This window comes from Balearica regulorum, chromosome 16, assembly GCF_011004875.1.
Source record: "Balearica regulorum gibbericeps isolate bBalReg1 chromosome 16, bBalReg1.pri, whole genome shotgun sequence".
Lineage (NCBI taxonomy): Eukaryota > Metazoa > Chordata > Aves > Gruiformes > Gruidae > Balearica > Balearica regulorum.
Genome location: NC_046199.1, coordinates 9161218 through 9180804, shown reverse-complemented (window position 1 = coordinate 9180804; position 19587 = coordinate 9161218). Strand labels below are relative to the sequence as shown.

The 19587-nt window shown below is 62.2% G+C and overlaps 2 protein-coding genes across 8 annotated transcripts; one reads left to right on the top strand and one right to left on the bottom strand.

Annotated features, from left to right (window-relative positions):
* Positions 1 to 18: 18 nt before the first annotated feature.
* On the top strand, positions 19 to 5315 carry SDCBP2 (syndecan binding protein 2). Its single transcript, XM_075768708.1, has 9 exons — positions 19 to 657; positions 2805 to 2881; positions 3007 to 3082; positions 3326 to 3429; positions 3616 to 3777; positions 4091 to 4266; positions 4336 to 4507; positions 4643 to 4734; positions 4842 to 5315. The coding sequence occupies exons 2-9, from the start codon at positions 2828 to 2830 to the stop codon at positions 4894 to 4896; spliced, it is 891 nt and encodes a 296-aa protein (XP_075624823.1). The 5' UTR covers positions 19 to 657; positions 2805 to 2827; the 3' UTR covers positions 4897 to 5315.
* SNPH (syntaphilin) lies at positions 5231 to 19300 on the bottom strand. 7 transcript variants are annotated; one of them, XM_075768701.1, is made up of 7 exons: positions 19240 to 19284; positions 19061 to 19132; positions 18335 to 18397; positions 11266 to 11343; positions 10286 to 10443; positions 8647 to 8796; positions 5231 to 8159 (listed from the first exon to the last, which is right to left on the bottom strand). In XM_075768701.1, exons 3-7 carry the CDS (start codon positions 18368 to 18370, stop codon positions 7019 to 7021), a joined length of 1563 nt encoding a protein of 520 aa, XP_075624816.1. In that variant the 5' UTR covers positions 18371 to 18397; positions 19061 to 19132; positions 19240 to 19284; the 3' UTR covers positions 5231 to 7018. The 7 variants fall into 7 exon arrangements, with proteins under 7 accessions (XP_075624816.1, XP_075624817.1, XP_075624819.1 ...); XM_075768702.1 differs by lacking the exon at positions 18335 to 18397 and having other exon boundaries at positions 10286 to 10486; positions 19240 to 19300; XM_075768704.1 differs by lacking the exon at positions 18335 to 18397 and having other exon boundaries at positions 10286 to 10387; positions 19240 to 19300.
* Positions 19301 to 19587: the final 287 nt, after the last annotated feature.

Below are 19587 nucleotides of genomic sequence, written 5' to 3'. Positions count from 1 at the left end.
GGAAAGACCGGCCTCTGGCTGTGCTGGCTTGCTTTGGCGTGAGGCTCGGGTGCTTGGCCCTGGGAGCACAGAGGGATGCCTGGGATTCACTGGGCTCTGTGGAGAGGTGATGGTGGCCTGCTGGAATTTGCATAATTAATTGCCTTACTATAACCTATTAAGCATTGCCCTCGCAGCCTCTCGCCATTGGGGCTGTGACTCAGCCTGGACTGGGAGCGTGAAAGGCAGAAGGATGTGTGCTCCCAGGGTTCCTCTGGCTCCGGAGAAGCATATCGGTACATCCCTGTGTGTTTATTTTGGTCGTCTTTGGAGGCTGGACTCCAACGTGTTGCATGGCACATCCAGCAGCCGGTATTTGCGGGCCAGATCACCACAGACCTGAAAAGCCTCCTGGGGTTTTTTCAGTGCCTTTCTTAATGATTCCCCACTGCGCCTGGTTGGTGGGGCTCCCTGAGCCACCGCTTCTCATCTTTGCTTTTGCAGCTCAGACATTTGCCGGTGGCAGCTGGTGAGCATTGCATGGCTCACAGCATGGGTGCTGCTCAGGCACCGCTGCGTGCCAGCACCCAGGTCCTCTGCAAACGGCCTTTGCTCCGTTTGCCACGATCAATAACACGGCCACGATCAATAACAAGCAAGTCCCAGCTCCCCGAGCAGGTTTGTTGGGAGCAAAGTCTGTGTTTAACGGGAGGCTGGGGAAGGCGCTGGAGGGAACAGCGGCCATGGGGCAGGAGCAGCTCCGCTGCCTGGGCTGCATTAGGGAACACCGATGCTTGCACAGGGTCATGTGGGATTGGGGCCGTGCTGTGCCGATATTAGCACTACCCTTAATTGTTAGTTAAGCAGAACAGGGAGCTGCTGGGGTGCCAGCATCATGCTCTGCACATTGCTGCCACCACTTCTAGACAGAGACTCGAGGAGAGCTTGAGTTCCTCTACCTGTAAAACTTTTTGCTTTAATTATTAACTGATGCCAGGCAGTGCCATGGCTTCTGGCTGGAGACAAGCCAGGGCTGGCAGGAGGCTGGGGGGAGCTCAGTGCCCTCGGGGCCAGCAGCTGCCCCCCATGCTCTCAGCATGCAGTCCCCTGCAGCCGCTCCCGCAGCACCCACAAGTGCGGATGGGGTGCGGGTCCTTCCAGCTCCAGTTTGGCAGGGATGAGGGTTTCAGGGCAGGCACAGACCCCCAGGAACCATCCTTCTCTGGCTGCTGTAGGACATTGCCCTGCTCCTGGCTGTGTTTATCAGCAGTCGATCTGCTCTCCTCCCAGGCTGGCTGAGGCAGCTGGGCACCATCAGGCTAAAAATAGCACCAGTAAATAAAACGCTTCCTCCTGGCCTGGCACACAGGAGCGGAGGCAGAGGAAGCTGGGACATGCCCGGCCGCTGCTCTGCAGCGGGGCTGGCCCCATGCCGGTGAGGTCCTGGGCTGGTGCCGCTGGCTCCGTGCCTGGCTGGGTGCCCACAGGACCCCACTGCCTGGCTCCTGGGGACACGGTGGCCCATGGCATCCCACTGCTGACGCTGGGGATGCCGCAGGTGGGTGCTGGAAGGCTGGATCCCAGGGCGACACAGTGATGTCCCGTGGCAGCGAGGTGCCCGTGTTCACCCCGTGCCCTGACTCAGACAAGCTCTGCGCTCGCCCATTTTTTCCACCTGTGGCGTGGGACTCCCACGGGGCCGTCACGCCTGACCTGTGCCCTGGGGCCACTGATGACAGCTGGAAGGGTGCGGGACACGGCATCCTGGTCACGGCTGCATCAGCCCCACGCGCCTGGACAGCAAGGTGTCAGCAGGAGCCAGCCGCCCACGCAGGGCTGCTCGCAGTACCCACTTGGCACCCCCCCGGCAGCACCCTTGGTCCCTGATCTGGGGCATCGAGCTGTGGTGGCTCACACTGGGGCATGAGGGCTGCGGTGGGGCCAAGCCGTGTGCCAGTACCAGCAGGAGTGGTGAGGCAGTGGAGGGGGGGCCACCGTGGTGGCCGAGGGGGGGCACAGCCCCATCCCTGCTCACCCAGGATGCCCGAACCCACAGAAAGCCATCCCAATCCCTGTCCCCATCCCTGCAGTGTCAGGGCCCTGAGCAGCTTTGGCTTCACCTGTGCCCTACCTGGCGGGGGTGGCAGTCAGCTGAGGCTGCCTGGCCCCTCCCTGGGCTGGGCACGGCTATAAAAGCCCCGGGCCAGGCAGAGGGTGACACAGGGAGCCGAGACCTGTTGGCAGGTGAGTGCCGGGGTTGGGCTCTGGGGGTCGGGCCATTGGGGGATGCTGCTGTGGTCTCTGGGCTGTGTGTGGGATCCTGCCTGGTTCCTGCAGGGCTCAGAGCTGGGTCTGGATTTGTCCCCTACACCCTGAGGTTTGGACAGTGCATTTTGGGGCACACAATACCATGGGGCAGGGCTGGGTGGCACAGCCTTGCCGTGGGCACAGCGTGAGGCATGTTGAGGGACATAGGGGTCTGATGGGGGGGCACAGGGGACTGTGAGGAGGAGTCAGAGGGGCTGTTCCCATGGGACATCCCACTCCCGTGTCTGGGTGATGCTGGAACAGCCCCGCTGGGCAGGTGGACACGGGGACCGGGACCCACCACCGGCTGAGAGATGCCTGGGGTGCCTGTGCCCGGCAGGCGACCGCCCGTGTCCTGGCTGCCGGGAAGTGGCGAAGGCGGTGGCCTTGGTGACACGGCCCTGAGTCACACCAGAGGCCTCAGGTGACAGCCCGCCTCCGGTACATGGAGCCATGCGTGCAGGCAGGGAGGGATGCTCGGGGAGAGGCACCCTGTCCCTGAACCATCCCATCCCCAGGCACGGCTGTGGCAGCAGCAGCGATGGCAACGCTCTACCCCTCCCTGGAGGACATGAAGGGCCACCAGATCTTGCAGGTCAGTGTCAGCACAGCAGCACTGGGGGGTTGAGCAGGGCCCAATGGGTCCCTGGGGGGTCCTGGTCTCGGAGGGTCCCCAGGGCTGGGGGGGCACAGCCTTGAGCAAACCTCATCTCTTGGCAGGCGCAGGCAGCTGCTGGGGCGAGGACCCCCGCCACGACAGTGGTCACGGAGAAGCCGAAGCTTGTCTCAGACACTGGTAACGCAGGTTGCAATCAGCTCTCCCTGTCGAGGGGCTGCCTGAGGGTGGGGGGGGAGTGATGCTCACAGTCCAGGGGGGCTCAGCTGAGACACACCCCCCCTGCCCAGTGCATGGCTAAGGGACAGGATTTGGGGTTTCTTTCTGCTGACTCATGGTCCCAGGTGGCTCCCAGTGGGGGGGAAGCAATGGCCATGGGTTGGGGACCTCACAAGCTGATGCTGCCCTTGGTGTGTCCCGCAGCGCCACCCGTGCTGTACCCCAACCTGGCCGAGCTGGAGAACTACATGGGGCTCGCTCTCTCCAGCGAGGAGATCCAGAAGAACCTGCACCCGGAAGGCAGCACTGTAGGTGTCTGGGCTGGTGGCTCTTGCCTGCCCTGCACGGGGTCCCTATGCCACAGCCTCGCTGCTGACGGGGGTCCCTCGGGGGCCACATCCTGCCTGGGGAAGGGATGTCGCATCCCCCCGAGGGCTGATGTGCTCAGGGCCCCATGCCCTCGCCAGCCCCGCTGACACCCACTTCCATCGCAGGCACTGACCCCCGCCGGGCCTGCTCCGGGCCAGCTGGTCGCCCCCCTGAGTGGGAACAATGCGGGGCTGCGCCGGGCAGAGATCAAGCCGGGTGTGCGGGAGATCCACCTCTGCAAGGATGAGCGGGGCAAGACAGGGCTGCAGCTGAAAAACGTTGACCAGGTGAGGGGGCTGGGCTGGCGCAGGGCCGTGCACGGCATGGCACGGTGTGGCGCACCATGGTGTGGCACAGCACGGCACGGTGCAGCATGGGCATGACGTTGTATGGCAAGGCAGGCACAAGCATGACGGTACAGCACAGCATGACATGGCGCAGTGCATCGTGGCATGGCAATGTGTGGCGTTAAATGGCACAGCATGCCATGGTGCAGCACAGCGTGGCATGGTACATCGTGGTATGTGGCATGGGATGGCATGGTAAGGGGCATGGCACAGCGGCTCAGACCCCACGCCATTGCTCCCCCCATGTCCCCAGGGCATCTTCGTGCAGCTGGTGAAGGCCAACTCGCCGGCAGCACTGGTGGGGCTGCGCTTCGGTGACCAGATCCTGCAGATCGACGGCAAGAACTGCACGGGCTGGAGCAGCGACAAGGCGCAGCGGGCGTTGAAGAAGGCATCCCCGGAGAAAATTGTCATGGTGGTACGGGATAGGTGAGTGGGCAGGCGGTGCTGGCATCAGTGCTGGCGTCGGTGCTGGCACTGACCGCGCTCTCTCCATAGGCCTTTCCAGCGCACCGTCACCCTGCACAAGGATAGCAGCGGCAACATCGGCATCGTGGTCAAGAAGGGGAAAATCGTGTCGCTGGCCAAGGACAGCTCTGCTGCCCGCAACGGCCTCCTTACCCACCACTACATCTGCGAGGTGAACGGCCAGAACGTCATCGGCATGAAGGTAGGGGCTGTGCACAACCGGGAGTGCAAAACGTGCATGGGGTGCCCAGGATCTGGCCAGGGGAGCTGTAAGGAGCTGCCGTGGCACAGTGGGCAGAGCTGGGCACCCGCAGGATCCACCCGCTCTCTCCCGCAGGATAAGCAGCTCACAGAGGTGCTGGCGGGGGCCGGGAACGTGGTCACGCTGACCATCATCCCCACCGTGATCTACGAGCACATGGTCAAACGGTGAGCCCGTGGGGCTGTGGTGCCCACCCTTACCCCATTGTGACCCCATGGGGCCCCTTGAGGGGCCCCCTGGGCTCCCCCCACTGAGCACCCATCCCTGTGCCCAGGCTCTCGGCGGGGCTGGTGAAGTCGGCCATGGACCACTCCATCCCTGACCTCTGATGCGATTGCTGCTGTCCTGCTGTGCCGGGGGACGCTGATGCCGGGATTCTCTGCAGCCAAGCCTGAACACGCTTCTGGAAGCCTGGAGGGGCCACTGAAGGTACCCCCACAGCATCCCCAAAAGAAGCTGTTTTAGCACAAAAACCTTTGGGATGAAGGCGGCTGGTGGCTGCTGGGTGGCATGGGGGGACGACCAGCCTGTGATGTCCACTGTGTCCTCCCCGGTCCTCTCCTCTGTCTCATCAGCAGGGATGGGGCATACATCTCTCCCTGTCCCTGGGGTCCCTGTGTCCCCTCGTGTTGCCAAAGGCCGGCTCCAGCCAAAGCAGACACAGACCCAGCGACGTTTATTACATCCACCACAGACAGCGAGTACAGGACAGGGGAAACAAGAAAAGGGGGGTTACAGCTTTTTCAGTTCTGTATTTAAAAAATATATTATATAGATTTGTCTTTCAAATATAATCGTTACATTTATTTCTTGGCAAAGCTTTGGATAGTCTAACAGACGTGTACACAGATCCACAAATACATTGCACAAGAGGCATATATCCTAGCTCCACTCACATCGGCCACCCTGGCTGCCTTGCCACCATTTCTCCCCAAATACTTCACCCGGCACCCGGTGCTGTGCCAGCACCTGCCACTGCCTCCGCCACCCCCCAGCGCGGGCAGAGCCGCTGCCCCGTGCCCCAGCTGCCGGATGGGGGATGCGGGGAAGCGCGGGGCATGCGGGACGCGGCGTGTGCCCCTGCGGGGTCTGCTGGATGCCGGCGTGTGGAGCATCGCCAGCTCCCAGGGCGCCCGGTCAGCAGCACCCGGCGGGTGATGGAGTAGGATGGTGGTGGGGAAACACTGGTAGTTCAAGTCACGAAGAAGCCACAGACATTCGTGGGGTGGGAGCGCCGCGCACTCAGGGGAGCCCCAAGTCTTGCGCCTCACCAGCCCCTGCTGAGCAATCATTGCTGTCTTTGCTTTTCAAAGAAAAAAAAAAAAGGCTTGCTTTTTTTTTTCTGGAGGCCACCAACAAAGCGAGGATTCGGCTGAACTGGGACAGGCAAAGACACTCAGCTCTGCCTGCACAGCCCTGCCCGCACCCCCTTGCTGCCTCCCAGTAAAGGCATCCCCGAGCTCCAGCACAGGCCAGGATCGCCGGCATCGCCGCTGCTGGAACCGCAAGAGGCCCCAGTCCCACTCCATGGCGGCCAGAGCCAGGGCTGGGGCTTCCCCCACCCGCTCGCCTCTGCCTCGGCCCCCTGCAACAACAGGGCTTCACTCTGTACAAAAAAAAAAAAAAAAAAGTGAATATAGTGCAAAGCAAAGGGAGGGAGGGACCGAGGCTTCCTCTGGGGCCGCTCGGCCTCGTGCAGTGGCATAGGAGCCACAGCCCAGTTCCGTTCCGGTGCGGGGAGGCATCTCCCAAGCGATGGGTGGCTTGAAGAGGGGCTGAGCAGGGCCTGGCCAGGGCACCATCCTACCAGAGGGAGGAGGACGGACACCGAAGTGGGTCAGCAGGCCGGGGTGAAGGTGCCCCACAGGCTCCCACTGGCTCCCAAACCAGTCCAGAGCCAGTCCCTGTGTCTGGGTGGGTTCCCCCATCCTCCTGCCCGTGGCCAGGCATTGCTGTCACAGTGCAACCTGCACCTGGAGCAAGAAACGTGTCCAGGGGGTCCCGCTGTGGCCCGCCCGTGGCAGGGGTGGCTTCGGGGCAGGGCAAGGACAACCGGAAAGCGAGTGCAATGAAAGGAAAGCCCACCCGGTGGGGGTGCAGCCTCACAGCCCCCCCCAGCAGCTGGCGGCACTGCAGCAGCAGCCGGGCAGTGGCATCCATCGGGCAGGGGGTCGCAGTGCGATGCTTGCTGCCAGGTCCCACATTGCCACTTGGCACCTCCCTTCCAGCACCGATCCTTTCCCTCCGCCAGGACAAAGGAGCTGGGGGGGGGTGGGGGGGGTGTGGGGGGCACAGCACACCCTGATGCACCTGCAGACACACACCCCCCCCCGCCCCAGCCCCTTCCCACGCCCTGGGGCTGCGTAATGAGCCGGAGCCAAGGAAGGATGCCTGGGCTTTACAATCAGCGGTCGGGTCCGTGGGGGCAGGCAGGGGGGTGGCGGGGGGCTGTCAGGGCTGGGCGCTACCCCCAGGGCTGGGGCTGGTGACGGGGCGACAGCCCATCCTGCGGATGGAGTGGAGGGCCACGGTGCAGCAGCCCCGCAGCAGCGAGCTGATGTTGTAGATGGGCTGGCCCTGCCGGCGCTGCGAGCGGCACAGCCAGGCTACCGTGGGCACCGCCGGCACCACCACCGCCAGCAGATCCACAATGAAGTGGCGGCTCCAGTAACTCTTGGAGGGAACAGCCTCGCAGCCGGTCGCCTCTGTCATCTCCTCCTCCGCCATGCAGGCGATGGCCACGGAGGGGCTGGCGCTGACGGGCTGTCGCACCGCCGGGTTGCAGGAGGCACCCACCTCGGCACCGGCACCCGCTGTCACGGCATCGGGCTCGGCCGCCAGCAGGTCCGTGGCCCCAGCAGGGTTGGAGAGCTCGGGGCCGGGCATCATGTCTTCCATTTCGGAGACCCAAGCCGAGGTGGGGCTGCCTAAGCTGCAAGCCTGGGACTTCATCACCTTCTCCAGGATGGTGTCCAGGTCAGGCTGGCAGGGCACGAAGTCCGTCTGGATGGCCCGCTCCTGCATGCAGCTGGCCTGCACCCCGGCCTCCACGCCGCCGCCCCGCAGCCCCAGCAGCTTCTCGTAGGTGGAGCTGGGGGGCAGGCGGGCACCGGGCTCGCCTCCCCCCTCCAGCGGGTCCGTATGGCCGGGAGCCTCCTCTGCCCCCACGAAGCCGCTGTCGGCCCCCTCGTCCAGCGAGATGGTCTGTGAGCCCCCCACGTTGCGATCCCCGGCCCCTTGGTCGCTCAGCTTGGTGTAGGTGGAGCTGCGGGTGAGGGAACGGGCCGGGGACCCCCCAGCTGACTCGCCGGCCCCCTCCTCCTTCAGCGCCCCGTTCTGCGCCACCTCCATGCTGTGCAGCAGCGTCTCCAGCTTCTTGTTCTGGATGTTGATGTCCACGAAATACTTCTGGAGCCCCTTGTCCTTCTCCAGCAGGTTGTTCTTCACCGTGTCGATGACCTGCTTCAGCTGCTTGATCTCCTTGCGCGCTTCCTTCAGCGCCAGCTGGGCCTCCACGCGGTGGCACTCCTCCTCGATCCAGTCCTCCTGCATCCGCGACAGCTGCGTCTTCAGGTCCTCGATCTCAGCATCCCTGCGAAAGATGGGGAGGGCACCGCCACGGCGCTGAGGGGGCTGCGGGGCCAGCCCTGTCCTCGCATGCCCGGCCCTGAGTTGGAGCCAGATCACCCAGTAAAACCCACAGCTGGGACCCAGGAATGGATCCAGCAGCTCGGGGACCCTCAGGAGCGATGCTCAGCCCTCTCCCCGAGGGGCTGCAGAGCCCAGGGCTCCCGAGGACTGCGTGGGGACGGGCAGGTGCCCCAGGCGGGTGCGTGGCAGCTGGCACGCTGGCAAGGACGTGCCTAAGCCTGAGAGGAGCAGATGGGGATTAGCCACCCTCTGACGCTGAAATTCAGAAAAAACATGGCAGAGACTTAATGGGCAGTGCAGGGGAGAGCACAGCCGCTGCAGGTGGGATGTACGGACTCTGCCGCCCCCAAATCCATGGCTCCCCAGTTAGATGGGCAGCAGTGCCAGATACCCATGTGCCTGCAAAGCTGCTGGGCCGCCGTGCTCACCTATCCTGCAGCCGCTCCTGCGTGTCCTTCAGGCGAGCTTTCAGGTGCCTGATGCAGACCTCCTTCTGCTGCAGGGGTGTCAGGTACTGCTCTGGCGTTGGCGGCTTTATCCCATGGTTGTCGCTGCAGAGGTTGTACTTGGCCGAGCGCCTGTGGGAACACGGCCGTCACGCACCCGCCGGTGCTGGCATTGGCGTGGGCTCAGCGGAGGGACCCCAACAGAGAGGCCTCCTCTTGGGGTGTGTGTGGGGGGGTGTGCAGCCCCCTGGTGCACCCCAAAGGAGTCCCATGGGCCAGAGGGGCAGGAGGGTGGGTGCAGCTCCTGACCCCGCTGGCACAGGGTGGTGGGTGCACGAGCAGAGCTGGGAGCAGGCAGCACCGAGGTCTGTGTGCCCAGAGCGAGCTTTCTGGAGAATGGCAGATGCGGATGGAGACCCCAGGGTGGGAGCAGCCTCGTTAGAGATGGCGATAGAAGATGGGTAATGGGAGGGTTCAGGATGGAGCAGGTCTGGAGCCAGTGACCATCCTGCCTGTGGAGAGCAAGCTGGGGCATCCGGCATCTGCTCCAGGCTGGGACAGCAGCATGTCCGGACCCTCCTCTTGCCACCACCGGGGCAGATGAGGTGACGTCTCTGGCCCAAAGCCCAGGGCAGCACAGAGAGCAGGGGCTGGCCAGGGGACAGGGCTGCACGTCAGGGCTGGGAGGCGCGCAGAGAGCTGTGCACAGCACGAGACGCTCCTGCATCGCAGCAGGGTGGACCGAAACCCCGGTGCATGACAGTAGGGTGGTGGGTACTCTGTGTGCATGGACGCAGGCCAGCCCCAAACCCCTGTGCATGGCAGCAGGCAGCGCAGCAGCACCAGCAGCCTCCAACCAGAGACATAAGCATCGCGTTAGGAGCAGCAAGGCAGGACCGTGACCTTGCAATGCCCCGCAGCAGCGGGATGTCCATCTGCTCCCTGCTGAGGTGTGCACGGGCTCTGACCATCAGGTTACCCTTCACATCCTCCCAGATTTGATGCCACCTCTGGGAGCTGGAAGGTGGCTGGGGACAGGCAGGAGGACCTCAGCCTGGGGATGGCCCGAAACACCAGTGTAGGCTGCTGCGCCTGCAGGGCTGGGGCTGGCGCCCGTTCCGCAGCTCGGTGCTCAGCTGTTTATGACCCGAGTGCGGCGGGAGCTCCCTGCCGAGAAGCCAGGCTGCCACCCGCTCTCGCCAGACCTCTGCCAAGCAGTGCAAGGGGATGGAAACGAAGCTCTTGCCCACTGCGCCCTTGGTCCCGAAGGACCCGGGGTGCCCCTCGGGTTGCAGGAGCGGAGGGAGGGATGTGTGCAGCGTGCAAGCCACAGCCACGGCAGGACAGAGGGAAGGGGACGGGGCACCGGGCTGGCAGGCGGGGGGACGGGAAGGGAGAAGACACGACAACGATGGCGGAGAGGTTTGGAGGAGGATGGTGGGGGTCTTTGCGAGACGCACCAGCGGCTCCGCCAGCTCCGGCTCCCCCAGCTGCCAAGCGCACAGCCTCGCTCCTCCGGCCCCTGCGCTCCTGTCCCCGCCGGGCACCGGCAGCACGGGTGCTGCTCCCCCCTGCCCAGGGGCACCCGGCAGCCGCCCTGGGGCCACGGGTGATGGGTTACCTTGGGGTGGGGCTGCTGTCGCTGCCCTTGCAGGAGCCAGAATTGCTGCTGCTGCTCAGCGAGGAGGTGCCGTAGGTGTCCCTCCCGGGGGGCGAGGGGCGCCTGGAGGCAGGGAGAAGAGGCTGTGTCTCAGGCCGAGTGGCTGAGGGCGCTGAAGACTTAAAGAAGGAGGCAAAGCCACTCCGTCCATAAACCCCGCGACTGCCAACCACCACACCGAGAACACACAAGACAAAAGGACAAAACAAACAGCAGGGATCAAAATGGCACGGACACGGCAACGGGTGCAAAGGCAGGGCTGGGGGGGGGCTGCCCACCCGCTCCCCCCGCAGTGTGACATCCCAGGATGCCCGCATGGCGTCCTTGCACCCTGAGGACTGGGAGCCCCTTGGGAGACACCTGGGAGCGTGGCCCTGGCAGAGCTCGAGCCACCCCACTCCGGGTCAGTACCTACACGTGGGCAGATCTGCTTTTTCTCTCCACCCATGCTGCTGCTGACAGCCAGTTCCTAAATAACGGCAGCCCAGGTCATGGAGACATTTGGAAGGGAATAAATGCTTTCTTTTCCTCTTTTTTTCTGCTTGCTCTTTATCACTGCAGCTCAAGGAGAGGCTTTTCAAGGGCTAACACACCTCCCAGCTTCACCATCCCCACCCCAGCGCCCCTGTGCACTGCCCGGGGCTGGGGTCTGTCATCGCCTGCCTTTGCCCAGACGGACAGAGGGGTTGGTCCCGGCTGCGGCAGAGACAGACAGAGAGGGACGGGGGGTGCAGCGCTTGGGGGGCTGCATGCACGGACTTTGAAGTGCTGTGTGGCAGGCAGCGACATGCAACCCCCCAAAAGCCGGGCTGGGGGTTCGTGCTGCAAAGTGGCAGCTCGTGGTGTAGGTAGGGATCATTCCCTCCCTGCTGCCAGCCAGGAGAAGTGCTGGGCAGGCACCGGTGCCCGGTCCCAGGGGCCAGAGCCCGAAGCATATTCACCTTCGCGATCCAGTGGACGAGCGTCTGCTCCCCGGCAGAGACATTGCCGCAGTGCCGCGGGTTCTGGGCGCGAGGGAACTGCGGGTTAAATGCAACAGAGAAAGGAGGTGAAGGCAGGGAAACGGCCCCAGCGAGACGGGAGCCATGCAAAGCACCAGTGCAGGGGTAAGCCCCCACACCAGGGCATCAGTGTAGACCCTCAGGCCACCTGTATAGGGACAGATGTGGACTGCATCCCCTGCACATCTGGGCTTCGCATCCTGCCCGTGCACCCCAAGGCCCAGGAACGCCGGGATGCTGCATGCTCAGGGTCCTGCCCTGGCAGGCAGGGTGCAGGATGGATGCTTCCTCCATTTATAAGGCAAAAGTACCTGCCCGTGCTTGCGCTGCTTATCTTCCCTCCCAGCGGGCAGTTTCCTACAACACGGTCTTGCTCCATCCCCTCGGTCTAAAGCTCCTTTCCCCCCAGGCTCCAGGCACAGGTCAAGCTTTCCCATGACCCCAGGTCCTCGTCCCCACCAGGGAAGGGAGGTCTGCCACGGGCACGCAGGGTGCCCGCGGTAGTGGCATTACTCAGGGCAGAGATGGGACGAGGGCTCTGACACCCAGCCCCGGACCTTGCTGAGTTTCTGCCCGGGCTGGGTGCCTGCTTTTCCTTAATTAAGCCAGAATCTCCCATTCACCAGTGAAATCAGGTAAGGAAGCACAGATCACTGCATGATGCAGCAGCAGCAGCTAATCTCTCAGGAAACACAGAGCCCATTTTCCTGTAAATAAATAGGCCAGATCCAGAGGCTTGTAGCAACCGTTGGGAGCTGCTCGAGAAGGCAGCAGCTTGGGCACACGCAGGGATGTGAACTGCTGCAGTGGAGGGGAGCTATGGAAAGCATCTGCTCAGCACATCCATCCCACCGAGCATCCCATGGCACTGCTGCCATGCCCCACTGCGCTCACGGGCTGTGGGGATGGCCAGGCCGGGGGCACCGCACAGGATCCCTCCCCATCCCCAAGCACATTAACGATGTCGGTATTGTCCCAGATTTTGGCAGCTCCGGCCCAGAACAACACAAGCGATGGGAATGGCCAGCTGATAATCGATGGGAAATGTGGTTTGCTGCTCGGCCCCTGTCCAGGGGAGTGCGAGGAGCGGGACAAGAGGAGGGAGCACAGCCAGCTCACCCCAGTGCAGCCTTTTGCATTTGCCACCCCAGGGTTCTTTTTTCTGGGCTACCTCCTGTGTAACGCTCAAAGCCCGCAGCGGCCGGCCCAGAGCTCTCCTCTCCCCAGGATTTGCCACTCCCTGATCCCCAAACCAGGGCACTGAAGAGCCCAGAGAACCCGAGTAGAGGAACCAGCAATGTGCAGCCATGGCGAGCCCCCAGCCCCGGTAGGCATGGTGCCCCATGCTGGGGGGTGCCAGGACCACTGGGACACAGAAACTGGGATTTAGGGGCCCTGCTGCTCCCCTCTGGGATGGACATGCTGGGTGAGGACCTGGCAGGGGGAGGCAGCGCTCTGCCCTGCCAGATAACTGATCCCGAGTCGGCAGGATGCGCAGGCAGGCGGCTGTAGGCTTTTCTACTGCAGCAGCGTGAATCAGCATCCAGCGCGAGAGCCGAGCGCGGCCCCGGCACCAGCAGGAGCATCCTCCAGCAGTGCCATGCGGGGCTGCGGCACAGCCCAGGCTCCAGCCATGGGACCCCACAGAGCTGGGCAGTGAGAACAGCCCATCCCTCGCTTTTCATGCCGCAGGGTGCTCCCCGAGCAGCTCTCGGGCAGAGCTTTAGGGAGATTTGTGGCCACAGGGATTAACTCCCTGCCCTCTCACAACCCCAAGCCCCATGCCCTGGCCCGACGCAGCCCAGCAGCACCCAGCATCGCCACTGCCTCCTGCCTTTCCCTGGTCACAGCAAAGTTACCTGCACACAAAGCCTCTCTGCTCGGGGTCCCTCTGCTCTCCCCGGCAGTGCTGGGGGGTTAATGCAGCACCAGGCAAGCGGCAGCATGACAGATGGCACGTGTGTGTCCAGCACATGGGCTGCTACCGTGCCGGGGGGGGTCCTGCAAGCACCCCTCGCCGCACCCCAGGTACCTGTCCCAGCATCCACAGCCGGGAATGGCTCTGGATTCGGCCTCGTGCCTGGCGAGCTCAGTTCCTTTTCCTCTTCCTCCTCCCACTGCTGCAGACTTGCCTGGCGCCCACGCTGAGGCTCGATGCCTCTCATGGTGTCGGCAGGTTTAGGGAGTGAGAAACTCAGAGCAGCCGCATGCTGCTGCCTCAGGGAGCCTGGCCGAGGTCTGCCAGCGGGCAGGGAAATCCCATGGAAGGGGGAGCACCATCCTGCACCCCACAAACACGATGGGCTGTGCATCCCGTCCCAGCCGGGTACCAGCTCTGCCTCACGGGGCTGCCCCAGGGTGGCTTGAACAAGCAGGTTTGCATTTTATCACCGGTAATAAATTGTCACTGCCTTTATTCCCAAGGAATCAACGGGCCATTCCAACCTCCCCAAAAGCCTCACCATGCCCACAGGCTGCCAAGGACAGGCAGGTTGGGCAGACTTAGCACCAAAGCTGGAAACACACCTTCCCACGTGGTACCTGGCTACTTTGCGCCTAAAGGCAAAGGGAATTACTTATTTGCACTCAGAATTACCACTATCGCATGGACCAGGATGAGCAGCTACGGGGCGAAGGGAGCTTTGCTATGGAAGCATCAGAAAATCCAAGATTATCTTAGCACATTTGAAGTGCAAGCAAGGGAGAAGCAGTGAAGACCTCTGCTTTCCTGGTGATTTGCAGAGGGGTCCGTTCCCACAACCCATGCCAGCCTGGCCCCCACCTCCCTGCAACGCTGCCGTGGCTGCTCATCAATTAGGCGTTAGGAAAAACGCACAGAGAGGAAATGAAAAATGTTCAAAGATGAATTACCGCATCCCCAAGCACGATGCGTGCTTTCCAGCAAGGAAGACAACGGCAGCTGCGAGGCCCAAGAAACACCGGGGAGAAACCAAGCAGGTCACTAAAATCTAAAAAACTTCTAATGGATGGGGCTTGGGGCAGAAGTCAGAGCAAAGCTGCAAGGGCGAGCAGAAAAGAAGAAATCCCATAAAACCATGGGGGTGGAAAGCAACCCAAGCCAGGGCAGAGGGCGGGCAGGCTCGCTGCTCCGTGTCAGAAGCATCGGGGACGCGGCTAGCAGAGCTGCCCATGGGAAGGCAGCTCCCGCTCAGCACAGGGACAAAACCCCAAAAATGAACATCAGGAGCTTCAGCAGAGGGAAAGGAAACCTGTGGGGCTGAAGGATGATGTGTCGACTCCTGGTCTGCAAATCTGAAGTCGTGCAAAGGGTGGATGAGGTGGAGCCAGGTGTCACGTGTAAGCTGAGAGCCGGTGTGGGGAAGGGATTTCCTCCACCTTCATCTTTGCAGAATGAGGAACATGGGGAACGTCTTGCAGGACAGAGAAGAAATACGGGAGAATCCCTTGCTTGTGGGTCGATCCTTATGGAGCTGATGAAAACAGCTTGTGCCCCAGGAGAGGGGACGTGTCCGTGGCACAGGCTCTGGAGGGACCCCGAGCAGCAGTAAAGCAGTATCACAAACAGGCGCTGAGCCCAGAGACACAAACTGCAAATGCTGATCCCCACAGCCAAAGAGTTCACCTCCGCACCGTTACCCCACCGAGACGCGCAATCCTGGCTCTGTAGCGCAGCCCGAGCTTGCAATGCTACAGAGATTTTAACAGCCACCACCAGTGCGAGTGCACAGGCACCAGGAGCGAGGGTAGGGTGATTCGGGGAAGCGCCGGCTCATCCCTGTGCTGGGGGAACCAGTGGGACCCCGCTCAGCACACCAGCTCTGCAGCCACTCCCGCTCCCAGGGATGCTGGTACCGGCCAGGGTCTGATGGTCCAACTTACATCAGATCCAGAGTTCATGCTGCAAACCACCCCAATCTGTTCCAGCATCTTGCAAACCACCCCAAAACGTAGCTTGGGGTACAGGTGGGATGAACACTGCCTGTTGCAAGGTCTAATGGTCTCTCCTGGAACCATCAACAGCAAAATTCCTTGCGAATCTCCTGGCCCATAGCGGACCAGAAAGGCAGCTCTTTTAAAAACAACAGCACGAAATAGTGCTTATTCTGTGCAACAGAATTAGCCTGGGGAATTCACGCTAAATAAAAGCAATGGTCCTTGATAAGGAAACAGCTGGAGTTACAGCACGAAAAGCTGATACCCCGTGCAGGGTGGAATGGAGCACAACCGGGCACAAGATCCTCTCGCCCCCAGGACTGGACACTCTCCTCACTGGCACATTGTGCCATAACCGCTCCAAGCACTTTCCGTGCCTGCTGTGGTCAGCAGCACTCAGCCCCGGGCAGGGCTCAGCCCCGGGCAGGGCTCCCCACACCCGCACCGGTAACAGCATCCGGCACCAGCACCCCCAGGCAGGGCATGTGCCCTGTCCCCACCAGCACAGGTCGCTCAGCCGGGTCCCCACTAGCACCTCAGCATGTCCCCCACGCTGCCACCGCCCTGGGGTGGGTGACACCATGGGGCTCTGCGTGCTCCCGAGCTGCAACCCCCAGCGGGGCCCCAGCTCCCTCCGGCCCCACAGATCACACCACGACGGCGATGCAAAGGCAGGTGGGTGGCAGAGCAGTGGCAGAGCGGTGACAGAGTGCCAGCAGAGCACCCCAAGGCTCAGCCCCGCACCCCAGGAGAGGATTTCCTTAAGAATTGTGGCTCGGACATCATTTTGGTGTTGCTGCCCTGCAGACATGCCTCTTTGGCTTGAACACCGCTGCTTCCCCACTCCACGCTCCATCGTCTGGCTGTACCAGCAACGGACAGACGGGGCTGGTCAGGCATCGCTCCTCCTAGAAGCTTCCTGCATGGGAAACGGGGCCACGGGACCCTCGAAGAGACCCTTGCCATCGGCTCGGTGAATCTCTGCCGATTCCTCAGCCCGTTCCTCTGGGGGTTTTGCCGCCGCAGGCTCTCGCTTCTGAGGGGTCTCTCTTCGCTTGACTTCTGCAGGGTTCAGAAGGAACCAGCTGCTGCGCTGGCCTGAGCTGCCCCACCAGCTCATCCCGTCCCCGCAGGGAACACGCAGAGAAGGTGCAAGAGCAGGCGGGCTCGTTTGGCAGCACCAGCCCCAGCCCTCGGCACGCAGCCGCCCAGGCCCAGCAGCCGCTGGATTTGCCTGGATTTCTCGCTCGCTGCTTCTTTTGTCAGGGCTCCCATCACCCTGCCCGCTGCCATATTCCCTTGTTTTCCTCGACACATCCTGTGTTAGGAGCATTTTGCAACGGTGGCACCAAGGCCAAGCGTCTAAGAGCAGCTTTACTGATTCTGCAGAAACCTTGGGAGAAGAACCGTGCCTTCCCTGCGGGTTCCTCCCCACTGGGCAGGGGGTGGCCAGGAGACTTTCAGCCTTCCAGTACTAACAAGATTAAAAACAGAGAGCAACAGGGGGAGGGAAATCACAGCTTCATTTTTCCAGGGAACAAAAAGGGCTCCCGAGGAGACCTCCCTGCCTTTCTGACACAGGCTCTGCTTTTCCTTCACACTAAAAATAAGCAAAGCGCTGAACATGGCAAACAACCAGCAACCTGATTTGGGACAGAGCGCCATGTCCCCGAAACAGTGGCAATGCCAGGATCGGTTGGTGTTTGTAAAGGGACCGGGACTTGGGTGGCAGCGGGAAGAAGCAGGACCTGGCAGTCGAGGCCGCTGCCGAGGCCGGCACAAGTCCAGCCAAGGAGGGGGGCAGCACCGCGGGGCTGCCAGCGGCAAACACCAGCTGCCTGGTGCACGGTGGTGGCCATGCCCACGCTCCTCCTTCTGCCACTTTTTGGGAGACCAATTCCTAAGGAAATTCACTACATGGTAAGACTTGAGGCCAATCTGGTGCCCACTTTGCTTCATGCTCCTCAGGACCAACGGCCGCTTTGCTCCTGCTTGGGAGTTTCCAAGGGAGCGGTGATATCTCCAGGGGCTGGGAAATCCTGCTCCCTGCTCCAGCAGAGCTTCACCTGGGTGCTGGACAGAGGGAGATGCTCCAGTTCCCACCAGAGCAGAGCGCTCAGGGCAAGAGCAGGGACAAAATGCACAGGATGTTTATGCAACACCACCAGAAAAATCAATTTTGCTAAGAGTTGTTGTATCACGTAATGAAACACAGGAGCATCTCCTTTTATTCTCTTGTTTGTTATAAAATGCTGAGTTGACACCCAGAGATTACAGGAAAATAGAGACCATTCGAAAAGATCGGGTTATGCAGCTCATCACTTTTCCAGCTGACCTGGCTGCAGTGCCAAACAGGGAGGTGGCAATTCCTGGCCCTCACTAGCTAAAAATAAGGTGTCTGACCAGAGAAAACAGGCTGGTCTCTTGCTGCGGCCTCTGGAGGCAAAGGGAAAAGGGAAAAGAGCTCCGTGACAAATGCTGTAGCAGCAGCAATTGCCATGAGAGTAGGAGCAGGACACCCGGGATGCAGACCCTACGGTCTTACCCAAGGCTGGGAAGGTCGGCAGGCTGGGGATGCACAGCCCATCCTCTGCGGGGGCTCTGCTGAGGAGCCGAGCTGAGGTCCGGTAAGCAGAAGGAAGAGCCCACTCCTTTGGGATACACAGGCAAAAACACGGAAGAGAAACCCAGCTTCCAGCACAACAGCTACTCCCCTCCGCGCCCCCGTGCAGTCTCGGCATGGCGGAAACAGGTCTCCCCTAACCACCATCCACCTTGAACGAGGCCTGGGAAAGACGGTGGTCACGGAGGATTAGCCCTGGGTCTCTGCACCTGGGAATGGCCTACTTTAACAACACGCCAAATCTCCTGTCTCAGCCCACTGCAAAGCTGCTGGGGTGAGAGCACAGGCATTGCGCCCTCCTGACCCTCCAACCAGGGACCTCTGCAGCCCTGGAAACCAGGATTTGCACCTTCTTGCACAAGGTCAAGGCACAACGCACCCATTGCCTAGGGAGGGTGGGAACGCCAGTATTTTATAAGCACGACAAATGCACAGCAGCGGGTTTCTGTGCAACAACCAGGCAGCACTGACCTTGCGGAGAAGAGAGAAAAGGAGCACCCGGCTCATCAATCAGCTCATGTATTTTCTGTATCCCTTCGGAGATGAAGCGTTAAGCCATTAAATAATAAAATCTCAATTGCACAGCAGCTCCGACTCCTGCAACGCCCCATGATGCCGGGAGACACATTTCGATGCTGTATGAGCAGCTGTGGGTCTGGTGCATGCAGGGAAGGTCTGGTGCATGCGATGTGGGTCTGGCGCATGCAGGGAGGGTCTGGTGTTTGCACTGCAGGTCTGGTGAGCGTGATGTGTGTCCGATGCATGCTGTGTGGGTCTAGTGCATGCAGTACGGGTCCGGTGCTTGTGATGCAGGACCAGCGTGCATGATGTGGGTCCAGGTGCATGCGATATGGGTCTGGTGAATGTGACATGGGTCTGGTGCATGGGGGTCTGGTGCATGCAATGCAGGTCCGGTGCACGCGTTGCAGGTCTGGCGGGCGTGACGTGTGTCCGGTGCATGCCATGGGGGTCCGGTGCATGCAATGCGGGTGTGCTGCGGGCCCGACGCGTGACTCGCCCCAAGCAACCTCTGCCCTGTGGACACCCCCCCGTCGCCCCGCGATGCGGAGCGGCGCTAGCAGCCCCATGTTGCGGGTCCTCCCCCCCTCCCAGAGTCTGCAGCCAGAAAGGGATGAGTCACGGCGGCCGCCGGGTCCCGCCGCCCCCCGCCCACGGTCCGCACCGCGCCCCGCTCACCTGCGCGGGGCCCCGCCGATGTCCGGGGCGGCAGCGCTGGCGGGGGAGGGGGGGGGCGGGGGGCTCAGCGACCTGGCGGGGAAGGGAGAGAGCAGGGAGTGAGCGGCGGCTGCGCGGGGCGCGGAGCGCGGTGCCGTGCACCCCCCACCCCGACCCGCGCCCTCCCCCGCCTCCATCACCTGCGCCGGCCTCCATGGGTGCGGCGGGGCGGCCGGGGAGCGCGGCGGCGGAGGGATGGAGGGAGGGATGGAGGCAGGGAGGGATGGATGGAGGCAGGGAGGGAGGGAGGGAGGGAGGGATGAGCCTTGCAGCTGCGTAATTTGCCTCCCTCCTCTGCGCTCTTAAAGCGACGGCGGCGCGGGTGCCCCCCCCGCCGGGTTTCCCCCCGTTTCTATGGCAACTCCACTCTGCCGGGGCGCAGCACCGGGGGAAAAAAAAAAAAAAAAAAGCCGGTTTTTGAGGTCCCTCCCCAGCGGCGGAGCCCTGCGGGCCGGGTGCTCCCTACGCCCGGGGCCGGCGGCGGGTTG